The sequence below is a fragment of the Pseudochaenichthys georgianus genome, chromosome 1, assembly GCF_902827115.2.
Source record: "Pseudochaenichthys georgianus chromosome 1, fPseGeo1.2, whole genome shotgun sequence".
Taxonomy (NCBI): Eukaryota; Metazoa; Chordata; class Actinopteri; order Perciformes; family Channichthyidae; genus Pseudochaenichthys; species Pseudochaenichthys georgianus.
Genome location: NC_047503.1, coordinates 37,863,598 through 37,876,316, shown reverse-complemented (window position 1 = coordinate 37,876,316; position 12,719 = coordinate 37,863,598). Strand labels below are relative to the sequence as shown.

Below are 12,719 nucleotides of genomic sequence, written 5' to 3'. Positions count from 1 at the left end.
AAAGTTTGTTTGAGGGTTTTTATGTCCAGACTAAAAATGGGGTTAATCCAAGTGATGTTGCATCATTTTATTCAAAAATGTTTTTGTTTAATGACAAACACTGAACTTGTCTGTATTAGTATTGCACTTTAAATACTTATTTAAACATACACATATCTGTGAGTTGCATGGGGTTGAGGGTGTTAAAGCCATCTGTTATATCTAGCACAAATACTAAAACTAAAGCGTTTGTCGTTTAGAGATAAGAGACAATGAGTACTTTGATACCTTAAGTATTCACAGTGTTTCAGCAAAGTGTAAGACTGATGCTGCGACCGTAGTAGTGAAAACATTTGTGACACCATTAGAAGAAAGAGAGAAGACAAAACACCGACGTAATATCTGATGTAAGCTTTACTTTCAAATCCCGTTACATTTAGACCTGGCAAGTTGAACATAAAATAATGCCAAACAAAGAAAACAAATACAAAACCAAAAAAGTACAAATGATCTATTTACCAGTTATCGTCACAACCCTGTACAGCCTTAACAATGGAGTAATAAAAAAAAGCTTTGTACAGCACATACCAATCTTTACCGAGTGCCAAAAGATAAGAGAGCTGAGCCTTTTCTAATCATAACGTACAGCCAAACTTAAAGCCAACTGATTGTAGACAGTGCAGTGTGATGCTAACTAAATGCAACCGAGGGGGTTAGTTTTAAACACAATTAAGTGCTGAAGAACTAGAGAGGGCAATTTCATGCATACTCTGAAGTGCTGAAAAGGTAGTCAAGCTTTTTTTTCTTAAAGAAACGGTCACTGTGCGACTTACAAATGGGCAAGATAAGAATAAGTGCTTAAGAATATTGGTTTTATAAACAGATGGAGCCCTGTTTTAACATTACACTCAAACTAGGGGGGGGGGGGGCACACAGAAGTGCAGCCATTCATGATTACGCTGTAATAAAAAGGCAGACATTAAAAAAAAAAAAGGGTGTCAAGAGTGGACACATTCTTTTTTTATCTTAAATTTTCTTAAATCTTTTGGACCCTGACAATTAGTTTGACTCATTCTCAGAAGTCTCAGGTGGTTTCCTTCCACCAAGTGGCACTAGAGTATAAAAGATAACAGAGATAGTACAAGACGAGAGAGAGTGTGTGTGTGTGTGTGTGTGTGTGTGTGTGTGTGTGTGTGTGTGTGTGTGTGTTGGAAGGATGCTCCTTTCACTCCAGAGACAGCATGCCAGACATCGATAGAGCAAAAAGGACCAAACAAACAGTGTAAAGGGGACAATCGAGGCATCGCTCCACAGCAGGACGTGACGGATTCAATCCTAACATCACGTCCTGCCGCGAGTTACATTGTGGTCTCGACGATCCGTGATCTCTCTGTCCAATCAACATCTTTCTGACATAGTTAAGTAGAAAAATAAAAATAAAAAGCAACAATGATTCCATATAAGAAAATGCATGAGTACAATAGACACACGGAGAACATAAGGAACATAAAAAACAATCCCTTTTACAATAAGGGATTTTGGCTTGAAGACCACTTAAAAACACAGGCGCTATGAATAGGGTAAAGCTTTATTTCAAAATAAAATGCTTGTACTTTGCTGCCGTATCTCGCAAACATCTCCTTTTGAGCATTTTACGGATAAATACATATTCTCTGAATCAAAAAGTGCAGCACTGTGCAAAACTGGCTATCACAATTTAGCCTGGGACCTTTAGCTCCCAGGGAGAGCTTGACCTCTACCGTCTAATTCGTGCAATTTGTATTAATTTACGTTCTCTGATTTCACACAGGCAGGACTTTTGCACTGCTAGAAACGCCTACATGTGAAACTAAGGGGTGTTGATTGAGTCATTTACAGCAACAACCGTCCACTTCACATTATGGTGACATGGTGGATCTAAGTTTGCACTTCAAAAAAAAGGAAAATTAAAGGTTTAAGTGCTTTTGGCTTGAAATGTAACTACATTAAGTGCAATTAAAACTCAAAAGGAGGGACACAAAGCAGTACCGTGTCTGCCGGCCTAACAGAAGCCATTGAACACAACGCTGTACAAGTGAATGGCTTTGCTTCATCATTGCACCTACAGGACCTTTTTCGCACGATGGGTTCTTTTATGAATGTTAGTAGAAAATGTTTTATTATGATGTAAAAGGCTCAGTAAAAAAAGTAAAAAAAAAAAAAAATGAAAAACAACCCAAAAGACACAGAAGGCCACCAAACACACTAACTTTCCCGTCTTTCCCAGCACAGAAGAGGTCCCTGTTCACACTTCTGTATCGCTTCTTTTTCATGTACATAAACAAAAATACATTCATTCAAGTCATTTTGGAACAGTTTTTTTCTTTTTTTTGTACACAAAAATTACAAAAAGCTCCAAAAAGCACCATTGAATCGGCCTGTGGTGACCGGGGCCGTGGGAAGCTCGCCAACCCAGAGCTGGTCACCTCCACAAAACAGTTATCTCATATATCTCTTCTAAGTATAGGTGCGTGATACATCGCTCTGCATGTGAAGCTGCGCTGCTGCCACCTGGTCTCAGAAGTTAAAAGTCTCTATAATGCACTGCTTATTTATCTATAAGTGCAAATTCATTGTCATCATTTTACGTTTATATTCAAATCATTCGTAATAAATGTACGGTAGTTCTCCTCATGATAGGTCAGATTCTCCTTATTTACATTATCTTCTGTTTTGTGAGCTTACAAAAAAACCGATTGAAATGCGCTCGTTATCCGTTGAAAGGGTATTCTGAGACAGAGGTGACACCAGGCAGCCGCCATGCACAACGTGTTTTCACCATTATACAAAAACCCAACAGAAATCAAAAAGATGGGAGGGGGAGGGGCTACAAAACTATGTACAAGACTGATAAATAAGTAAGTGCGTGGTTTGAGGCGTTGCTTTGGAAACGTGCCTTTTACAATGAAAAGCAATCCGTTTCATTGGTTCTGTCCACGTTGCACCGCTAACACTTCAGGATATCTCAAATGTAGCTTCCTAACGACGTCAAAGCTAGTTGAAACACAGGCATGCTATTTCGATGCATAATAGCAATAGACACAAATGCACTAAAATATAGCACTTGCAAGTTTTGTTTCATCTTTTTATCTCGTCAAACGACTAACGAAAACAAATCTATAAAACTGAGATACGTTAGTTTCCTCAGATAATGCAACTGGGTCCAAGTCATTCAGACATTTAAAAACGGAAAATAAGGTAATAGAGAGTAGTAGCTGAAGTAGTAATAATTCAATTGATAGAACTGATAAGAAAAGCAGCTTTTTGATATAAATGCATTTTTAGCATGTACAGCCTTTTTGTCTTATAAATGTTTTCTTTTTTTCAATATGTTCGTCTGGTCCAGCTTATCCTGCTGGTCTGATTGGAAAAGACGTGGCTCCCACTGCGGCGGTTCAGTGTCATTCACACCACCGTCCGAGGAGTGAGGGGGAGGGTGGTGAGGAGGAGGAGGAGGAGGAGGAGGAAGAGGAGGGTGAGCAGGGTGAGGTCAAACAGTCTTGGCTCTCTCCATCAGTCCCAGGTAGGCCATGAAGGAGTGTTTGTGGGAGGAGGGTGAGTGTGGAGAGTGGGAGGGGGATGCTGAGTTGGAGGCGGAGAGGAGAGCAGAGGTGGCGGGCCGCCATCTGGAGTGGGGGTGCGAGTGGAATGTGAAGCGGCTGTTTTGGGTGAACAGGGTGGTGAGGGGCATCAGGTGCGCCCGGTCGTAGTTCCTGTACTGCTCCAACAGGTGGCGGGAGGAGGGGAAGAAGAGGGAGGGGCCGCCGCCGCTCGGGCCGCCGGGGGTCCTGCAACCGTTGTTCCCGTTAGTGCCGAGTAAGCAGTGCAGGGGGCCGCCGGCGCCCTTACCCAGAGTGAGGGACAGGGCGACGGACTGCAGCGCCTGGGACGCCGTCAGGCTCATGAGCGGGCTGTTACTCCCACTCCCCCCGCTGCTCCCCCCTCCTCTGCAGAACAGGAAGTTCTCCTGGCCCGTCTGCAGCGAGGTGCCCCCTGGTGAGGATCCCTGGAGTGGCAGCTCCTCCTCTCCCGCCTCCTCGTCTTCTTCCTCCCCTTCATCTTCTTCTTCTTCTTCTTCTCCCAGACCCCCGTCCAGTCCCCCTCCGCTCTGGTGTTTCTTGAGGTGGCGGCTGAAGACGAAGGGGTGTGTGGTGGTGAAAGGGCACTCTTGGCAGCCGAAAGTCTGGCGCGGCGCGTGCTTCAGCTTCTTGTGCAGGTTGAGGTTGTCCTTGCGCTTGCAGCTATAAGAGCAGCGGTCGCAGTGGAAGGGCCGCTCGCCCGTGTGCACACGCACGTGCTCGATCAGCTTGTTGGCCGTCTTGGACAAGTAGCCACACTGCTCACACTTGTAGTGGTTGCCCAGGCGGTGCCCGCGCATGTGGGCCTCCAATGAGGCCTGGTCGGGCCACAGGCCCTGGCAGATGCGGCAGCGGTACTCCATCTTACAGTGCGTCTTCAGGTGGCACTCCATGGCCGCTGGTCGATTGGTGGAGTAGATGCAGAAAGGGCACCTGGGTAATGCAACAGAAAGGGGAAGTAGGGAGGGAGGACACGACACAAAAAAGCAAAAAGGACAGTTGAAGGGAATTTACATTAAAAAAAATCTATAACATACCGTGAAATATAATCACACAAAATGATGGAGAGGAGGAGAAGGACAGGTAAAGTGTGTGTCATGTGGAGTTCTGTGTGCTCATGGTGGTATGTGTGGCAGTTTAATGGTTGGATAATTGACGTTGAGGTATGTGTGTGTGGTGGAGGAGGAGGGGGGGGGGGGGGGGGTGACAGGCTGGAGAAAAGATTGGAGCAGTAGGACATGAAGGGAAATGAAGGAATGGAGTGGCACTTACATTTAAATAGCACCTTTCATCTGCTCTGGGCCCCAAAGCGCTTCACAAACCCTGCAGAACAGAATCACCTCAGAAAAACCTCGAAATGGTCAAGGCCCTCTCTCCCTTTCTACACACTCCTACATAGACACACTTCACATTGCTCGAGTGTATACACGTGTGCACACCAGTCGAGACAATAAACCTTGATCTGGATGTTGAGGTCAGAAAGCGTAGGCACTCCAAGGTTATCTAAAACCCCTCATGTCCAATAACTGACTCTACAGCTGGCCTGCTTCTAACAGTAACTATCATGTGGTTTACATAAATCAAGAGACTATGTAAACCTTGAAGTATAACTCACATGTGAAGATACAAACAGTACAGCAAAGAAGTTAAAGCACATTTTCTGATACATTTAAATATAAAATATATCAAAGGACCTCAGCTCTGCCCTCTCTTTTTTTGATTCTCCCTTATTAAAACAAAGAATCTAAAATATCCACAATCTGCTTCTTTCCCTTTTGAACGACAGCTTAAAGAATCTGGCTTCAAACACATTAACACCAGACAGGAGAAACATTTAAAACTGTTATATATATTCACTGACACACTACAGCTAGCAGCAACTCCTCAAGTGAAGACTAATGCTGTGTGGAGATCTCTGAGCTCTAAAGGGGCTTCTTATGTGTTTGTCTTCTGTTAACCACAGGATATGTATTTAAGTAATAATATGTAACTGTGACGGTAGCTTTAACATTTAGTGATATGCTACCATTTCCAGATATTTAGCAATGTTTAAAACATCCTAAATCCACTGATGGCGGCACAGAATAGGATAAAAAAACAGATCTTTGTTTATGACAAGATGAGGCGATAACCATAATGATTCTGCACATGCACAGCTGGAGTTATGAGAACAACTTAAAAAACAGAAAATGGCTTGTGTGTTGCTTGAAATGAATCTTTTACAAAATATTTTAATTACTGCAGTATTTCCTGAGGCAAATCCAAAACGCTGTCAACTTCAAAAGAAACTAACATCAGTGTGTGTGTTGTGCTGCTTCAGATCGACACACAGGCTTTATGTTGGCTTGACAGACCTGAAATGGGACATAAACGAGTGACAGTACAACAAAGGCTCCTGAGGGACTGGAGTATGGAGATGGGGGGGGGGGGGCATGTGGGGAAACTAGAGCGACAAAACAGCCAATCAGTGTTTAGGAAAGCAAAGCTGCCTTATCACAGATATGATAAAATTAGATGGCTATTGTAGGGGGTTGGGAAGCAAACTGTGGGCTGAAGTAGGTTTGCACATTATGTTTTTGAAGCACTTCATTAGGGTTATTCCTTTCACAAAAGGCATGCATTCGTTTTGGTTTATATATATATATGAGTGGATTGATGTGTGTTTATGACCATGCGTAGTCCAGGGGGGCCAGAACGTTACCCCTCAAAGGTTAACAGTGGGCCATGGGCCGAGGTTATTATATACATATACGTTTTTCAGTGAAACACTTGATATTTCAGGTTTCACTGACTTCCTGCAAAGAACTCTGGGTGTTTCTCAATGTCGAGGACGCTTGCTTGGTAGCACATGTACCTCCGAGTCAGTTGCTTCAGAAGCGACGCAAGAACGCAAGAACCTCCTAGCCTCGGAAACCGAAGAATTGTGGAACAGACTAACAGGTGTGCGTCATATGCGAGGCCCCGCCTTGAATGGAGCGCGATTCCCGCCAAAGATTTGGAAATTGGTCCGGGCGCAAAGCATTGTGGGGATTTTAAAGTCTTAAAATCCCCACAATGCCTCGGAATTTCCCGCAACGAAGTACGCCAGCCTCGGTAGAATTCCAAGTATCCTGGACATTGGAACAGTCCTGCGGCGGCACTCGATGACGTAGCGTCCTTGAAATAGTGGCTCTGGAGCAGCCTTCCTCGACATTGAGAAACACCCACTGAATCTACAAGGACTATTTTCTGGCATACATTTTTACAACTCTTTATAAATAAACTATGATTTTCGTTTTGCACGAACATTTGTGTAATAGTATTTCATGATATATTGTACTAGATATTTCTTAAGGACTTTTTTAAGACCGACAAAATATGTTATAACATTATATAATGACATTTTTCCGGACATCGTTTTATAGCATCTCATTCTATTATTATTTTTTGTTTTCTTCTTGATAAAATGTTATATTATGACATATTTTAATACTCTTAACGACAATGTTTATATCAGTGCTGTCATCACAACCTATTAAAAATAATTCAACCGTTTTTCCCTTTCTATATTTTTGCTGATTTCAAGAGATTTATAATTCATTATTAGGAATTCTACAATTGGAAGTGCATTTTACCTAAAAAAAAACAGCATACACTTGGATTTATATTATAATTGATCCTAATACAGTTATGTGTATCCTGCTAAAGGACATCTGATTGGCCAATTTGAACTTTAGAGAGGGTTACCTTTGTCCAGACCTCGACTGATCAATGCTACAGATCTGACGTTTGTGCTTGTTCTAAATGTTTTTGTTCTCTCGAGGTGTGCCAACAGATTGTATACAAGTGTCTGTATTCGGGGGAGGGGGGTTTCTGGAATGCAATGCTTCAGATATTTCTCTTTGGCCAGGCTGCTAGCTGTGGGCAGTGGAACAACAGACCCTGAGGGGAAGCCCATTTCCATCCTTTCCACTCTCCCTTCTGTTCAGAGCAGCCACTCAGACACAGGGACCACTGTCTAATAACTTAGACCTGCCAAGAGAGGCTGTCGAGCAAAACTACAGCTTGTATCGTTTCCTCTTCTGGCCGCAGATAACGAACATGGAAGTGAGGTTGGCTGATTAAGGACACATGGCTGGAATGACCTCTAAATAGGCCTCAAATCGTGTTCCTGTCTTCAGCTGTATGACTGTGACAAGCTCCTATTTGAAAGAACTCTGATTGTGTACGCCTCTACCACATGTGACATCATTTTAGGGAAGTTAATGTTAAATGGTGGACGCAATGAATAAAACCCTTGTGTCTGATGGTTGAGTTTTAGCCTAATTAAGATATGCAGTAACTTGCACAGCCTAACTATGACTGTGTATGTCCTGTATGTGTTTATGTATTAATGAATTGACAGGGTGAGGGAGGGGGGGGGGGGATGGGTGGAGTTAGGAACCTCTGTCTGTACTTGCTTTCCTTACTTGAGCCCTCCGGAGGGGACGGTGTGGCACTTCTTGTGCTCCAGCAGCTGCTCGGGCGTCTTGAGGAACTTGTGGCAGACGTCGCACTCGAACATTCGCGTGATGAGGTGGATCTGCAGGTGCCGTTCGTACATGCTACGCGTCTTGCACACAAAATTGCAGAAGACACACTCGAAGCCTGGGGAGAAGGAAAAGAGGAGAGGCGGTGAGTCTGGGTTGGCTCTTCAGAGGGAAATCACGTAAGGCAGGAAGGGCGTTCAGAAACAGGAGAGAAGACAGCAGGTCCGATAGAATTATTTTGAATTAGAATTCTATGATACTGATGGGTTTTTTCATCACTCTTAATCAAAGAGTTTCTGACTTACATAATACCTTGCCTTTTCTTTAAATGGTAGTTTTGCCTAGTCAGCATTGAATAAAATGTATGTTGTCGAAGATAACTTTTCAGATGCACTACAATTATTAGAAGTGTACGTGAACCCACAACTCCTTGCCTTTTTCAGACTTGTCCTCAGTTCCGGACCCCGAGTGGCTCCCAGAGCTGGACTGGCTGCCGGCAGAGGAGGGCAGGGCGAGCAGACCCCTGAGCTCTTCGTTAACGTGGGTGAGGTCTCCGCCCTCGGAGCTGTTCAGTGAGTCGCTGAGGGCCGAGAGGGACGAGGAGGTGCTCTTGGTCTCGCTGAGGGGACTCCTCGAGTTCAGACCTGGACACAAGAGGACAGACGGCAGAAAGTGAGACATTTTTATTAATATGATCGAAAATAGAAATATAGCCCCTCCATGGAATAGGAAAGTATATAAACTGAAACTCTGCAGAAATGTCAGGGTATCCTTTATCTTGAAAAATCTGAACCGCACGAACACACAAGCAGAAGAGAAGCAGGCAGCCTCAATTGCCCTGTGCTCTGACGGAGGCCCTGCTGCCCATCAAATCAAGATGCAGTGGGCTTTTATTGATCTCCTTCTCCAAGTCTGTAATTCACTCCGGCGAGAGATGGAATTAGAAGGGGAGGGGGGCGAGAAGGAGCGAGGGAGGGGTGAGGAGCGTGGGTCATGGCCGAAGGAGCTAAGATGGCGGGAGCATCTCAGGGCACTGCTCAACAAAGGGCATTCACTCAGGAGGGAGTGAAAGGAGGGAGAAAAGGCTGCAAGGAGCCTGAAATGGCTGACCTATCTTTTTAACGCAGGCAAACACACAATCCTTAAACACCCAAGGATGCCTGCATGCTGTGCACACACACACACACACACACATACACACACACCGTTTTATACTTTAACGGGAGATATGGTTAATTGCCTTCAATCAAATCTAAATAAACCAGGGTCATTCACGGCAGCATCTTGAATACGGTATTGAACCAGCTGGAGGGAGCTTGTATCGGCTCTGCTGCAGTATTTAACATACACTTGCCTTCTCTTACAATATTCAAAAGGTTAATGCCACGGAATATGAGCAAACAAAGGGGGAAGGATATATAAAATAAAAGAAGGTGCTTGGGCCTTGACCTTGAAATACACCTTTATTGAAAGATATTCCTCTTACAGAATAACTTCGTCCATGATCGTCTGGCATCATTTAAGACATAAGAACAGAAATAAAAAGGCCAAGTCTGCCGGTCTGCCAGAAGAACCCAGGGTAGGTATTAAGTAAAACCGTCACATAATTCAGCTCCTTCCCCCCCGTGGAGAAGGGCACCAACCTTTCCCCCAAGTCCAGTCCTCACAGCTTGAACTGTGACTCCTGCTGAGCCCATCCATCTCCTGCCCCGTCTTCTCAACACAGTTGACCAGATAACTAGCCTTTTACAGTCCGTCAGCGTTCACTGAGTGCTGCTCCGTCTACCTTACTCTGAAGAAAACACCCCTTAACAAAACAGTGCTGGACCATGAAAAGGTGCACATGTAGAAGGTAGAAAGTGTGAATATAAGCCACACCCCTGTACATGTGTGTGTTTGGTGGTGGTGTCCATCTTGTGTGAGACTGAGATAAATGCCAAGCCAGGCTGAGAGACTTCAAAGATGGCCACAGTGGCATCGTAAACCCAGCTCGTCTCCAAAGGAACCGAGGCCTATTGATTTCCCCCCCTCAGGCACGATAAAGGGCCAACCTTCTCAGATAAACAAGGCCACCGTGGCCTCTGAAAGACCCCTCAGCTGTCTGTGCCGGACAATCCCACCCACCCACACAAATACACCAGCACCACACACACGGAGGAACGGTGGAAGAGCAACACGTCAGCAATAAACTGGACAAAGCCGTTTTAAACAAAAACACTCATATCGACCACCGGGGGTTCAAGCCAGCAGCTTTAAAAGTCCACAGAAGGTCGACCTGAAGAGGCTGGTTTGAGAAACTCAGTTCTGCTGCTCGTCTTTCCCCGAGTCCTCTGAACTGACACAGAACTGTGTTTACAAAGCGTTAATTACCGTCACATGAGGATGTCTCGACTTGAAGGTGACTGGTTTTGTACAAAGGAAAATGCCAGGAAGATAGAGAACAGCCTGAACATAGGGATTAGATTCCACTGTGCAGACTACAGGTCCAAGCCCAACGAAATGCACAAGTGCCTTTACTAATATACGATATAAATGACATACAAGTGCAGAAGGTATTAAAGCTATCATTCATTATATTTCAGAAGTTATAAATGTTGGTTCTGTCCTGAAACACTACTTGTTGTTGTATCTGAAATGGAAATAGCGCTGAAGTCCTGAGTCTATTAGTACATCGATTTATCTGCCAAGATGTTTCCAATCAATACCATTTAATTCATTATTTTAAGCAAACGGCACATTTGTACGGGTACAGCTTCTGAAATGTTGGTTTTGTTTGGTTTGTCTTATTAAAAGATAAACTAAATACCAGTATTTTATTGATTATGGGTCAGTCCAGACAGGCAATTTCGATGTCTACATTGTTCATTCTTACCATTTTTTTTTTTACTTTAGAGACCACCAACTAATTGTAAATATAATCTGCAGATTGAGGTTGTTTTACAGACACATGTTGTAGGCATAGTAACAGTATTGTTGTCAGTGATTGCAGGGACTATGTTTATAAGGGCTACACTTCTCCCTTAAAGCCGAGAGTCCGCTCTTTAACGTCCGTTTTTGGTTACATTGAAACCCCATGTGTTTGAGCGTGGAGCCAAAACAATAGGAAATGTGTCACTGTCCAAGTACTGCACTGTATTTCTATTCTGAGCTGTGAACAAGAGCCACAATGTGTAAGCTACCACCCACTCGAACATGTGAGAGTCATTTTGAAAATAACTCCATCAGGCATTTTTCTCGGGGTTGAATCGTGTACTTTGCTACTATCCAGTACATGGAGTTTGAGAGCCGTGCACGGACGGCAGACACGAGGACATCAAACTGCTACATTTAGTCCATAGCCTTAGCCAATCTTCAAAAACCTTTAAATTATATTATTTTTGATTATCAATTTAGTGTATACACTTCTTCTGCATATTATTGGGTTTTCCGCTGTTGGTTGGGAGAAAAAAGGCATTTGACGATTTCACAGGGATGGGAGGTTTTCACTATTTCCCATCTTTTATAAACAAAATAACTATTTGAATTACTCTGCCATGCACCCTGATCGTGTACCTGCATGTCCCGTACTAATGTGGTTCTTCATGTCGTTCTCGTCCATGCAGACGTACTCGCAGACGCTGCAGCACAGCGAGAACATCCACTGCTCCTTGTCCACATGGAGCGACATGTGGCTGACAAACTGGGCGTTCAGCTCAGTCTGGAAATCACACACATGGCAGCTGGACAGAGAACAGAGGAAGAGGAAGGAGATGGCGATAAAAACGGCTTTAGCGTTATATTATGAATGCATAAATTGGTAAGTGGTACAGCCAGGAAACATTCATTTTAATTAATTGAATTAACTGCAGACATGATGCTAATTCTCTCAGATCATTAGTCACTCAAGTATTAAAAGCAAAAGTATTGTACATTTGGGGAAATACACTTATTTGCTTTCTTACTGGGAGTTTGAGGAAAAGATTACAGTAAACACTTTAGCCAGTTTCTTAAAAAAAAAAATATTTTCCAAAAAAAGACAGAACCAGAATAACTAAAACCATTGTTAATGGCAGCAGTAAGATGTTTTACGCCATACATGTTTGTCAACTCTGTAAAACACAGTTAACTAAACTTAAACTAACTCCAGATAATCAATCTTTTAAAAATCCTCGCAGAAGGGGAGAGAGATATCAAGATATACTCGGGCATCAAGCAGCAGATAGAATTGTATTAAAAGCCAACATTGTATCCTCTGCTACCGGCTCGAGACATCGCAGAGTGTGTCTGCTGTGTTCTCACTACCTGTAGTAGTACAGGCAGTTCTTGCGCTCGGCGGTCACGGCGCTGACGATCTGCTCGGCGTCCGTGTTGACCAGCTTCACAGAGTGGATGGTCAGGTGCTGATTGAGGTTAGCCCTGCACTTGGCTGCATAAGGACAAAGGTGACACTTGTACTTCCTCTCTTCTGCAAAAATAAACACAGGCGTAAGACCCCGGGTTACAGAAAACATGACCTCAGATTATATTTTTATTAAGTTACGCTCAGCCTGTGAGACTTTAAAACAAGCTGAAACCTAATTGCTTAATGCCTAGCCCTGCCTCACCTTTGCCTGACCCCAACTGTAACTCTGATCCT

The 12,719-nt window shown here is 43.7% G+C and overlaps 1 protein-coding gene across 4 annotated transcripts in view; it reads right to left on the bottom strand.

The window, feature by feature from the left end:
• Positions 1-375: 375 nt before the first annotated feature.
• znf827 (zinc finger protein 827) overlaps positions 376-12,719 on the bottom strand; it is a 67,341-nt gene continuing 54,997 nt past the window's right edge. For 2 of the 4 annotated variants that reach the window (XM_034086130.1, XM_034086137.1), the window contains exons 10-14: positions 12,386-12,548; positions 11,657-11,823; positions 8,539-8,748; positions 8,045-8,222; positions 376-4,529 (exon numbers count right to left, since the gene is read on the bottom strand). In XM_034086130.1, coding sequence (XP_033942021.1) covers positions 3,509-4,529; positions 8,045-8,222; positions 8,539-8,748; positions 11,657-11,823; positions 12,386-12,548 — 1,739 coding nt within the window. In that variant the 3' untranslated portion in view covers positions 376-3,508. Of the gene's footprint in view, positions 4,530-4,868; positions 4,920-8,044; positions 8,223-8,538; positions 8,749-11,656; positions 11,824-12,385; positions 12,549-12,719 lie in introns of all 4 variants that reach the window. The other 2 variants (XM_034086147.2, XM_071203479.1) reach the window with 2 other exon arrangements.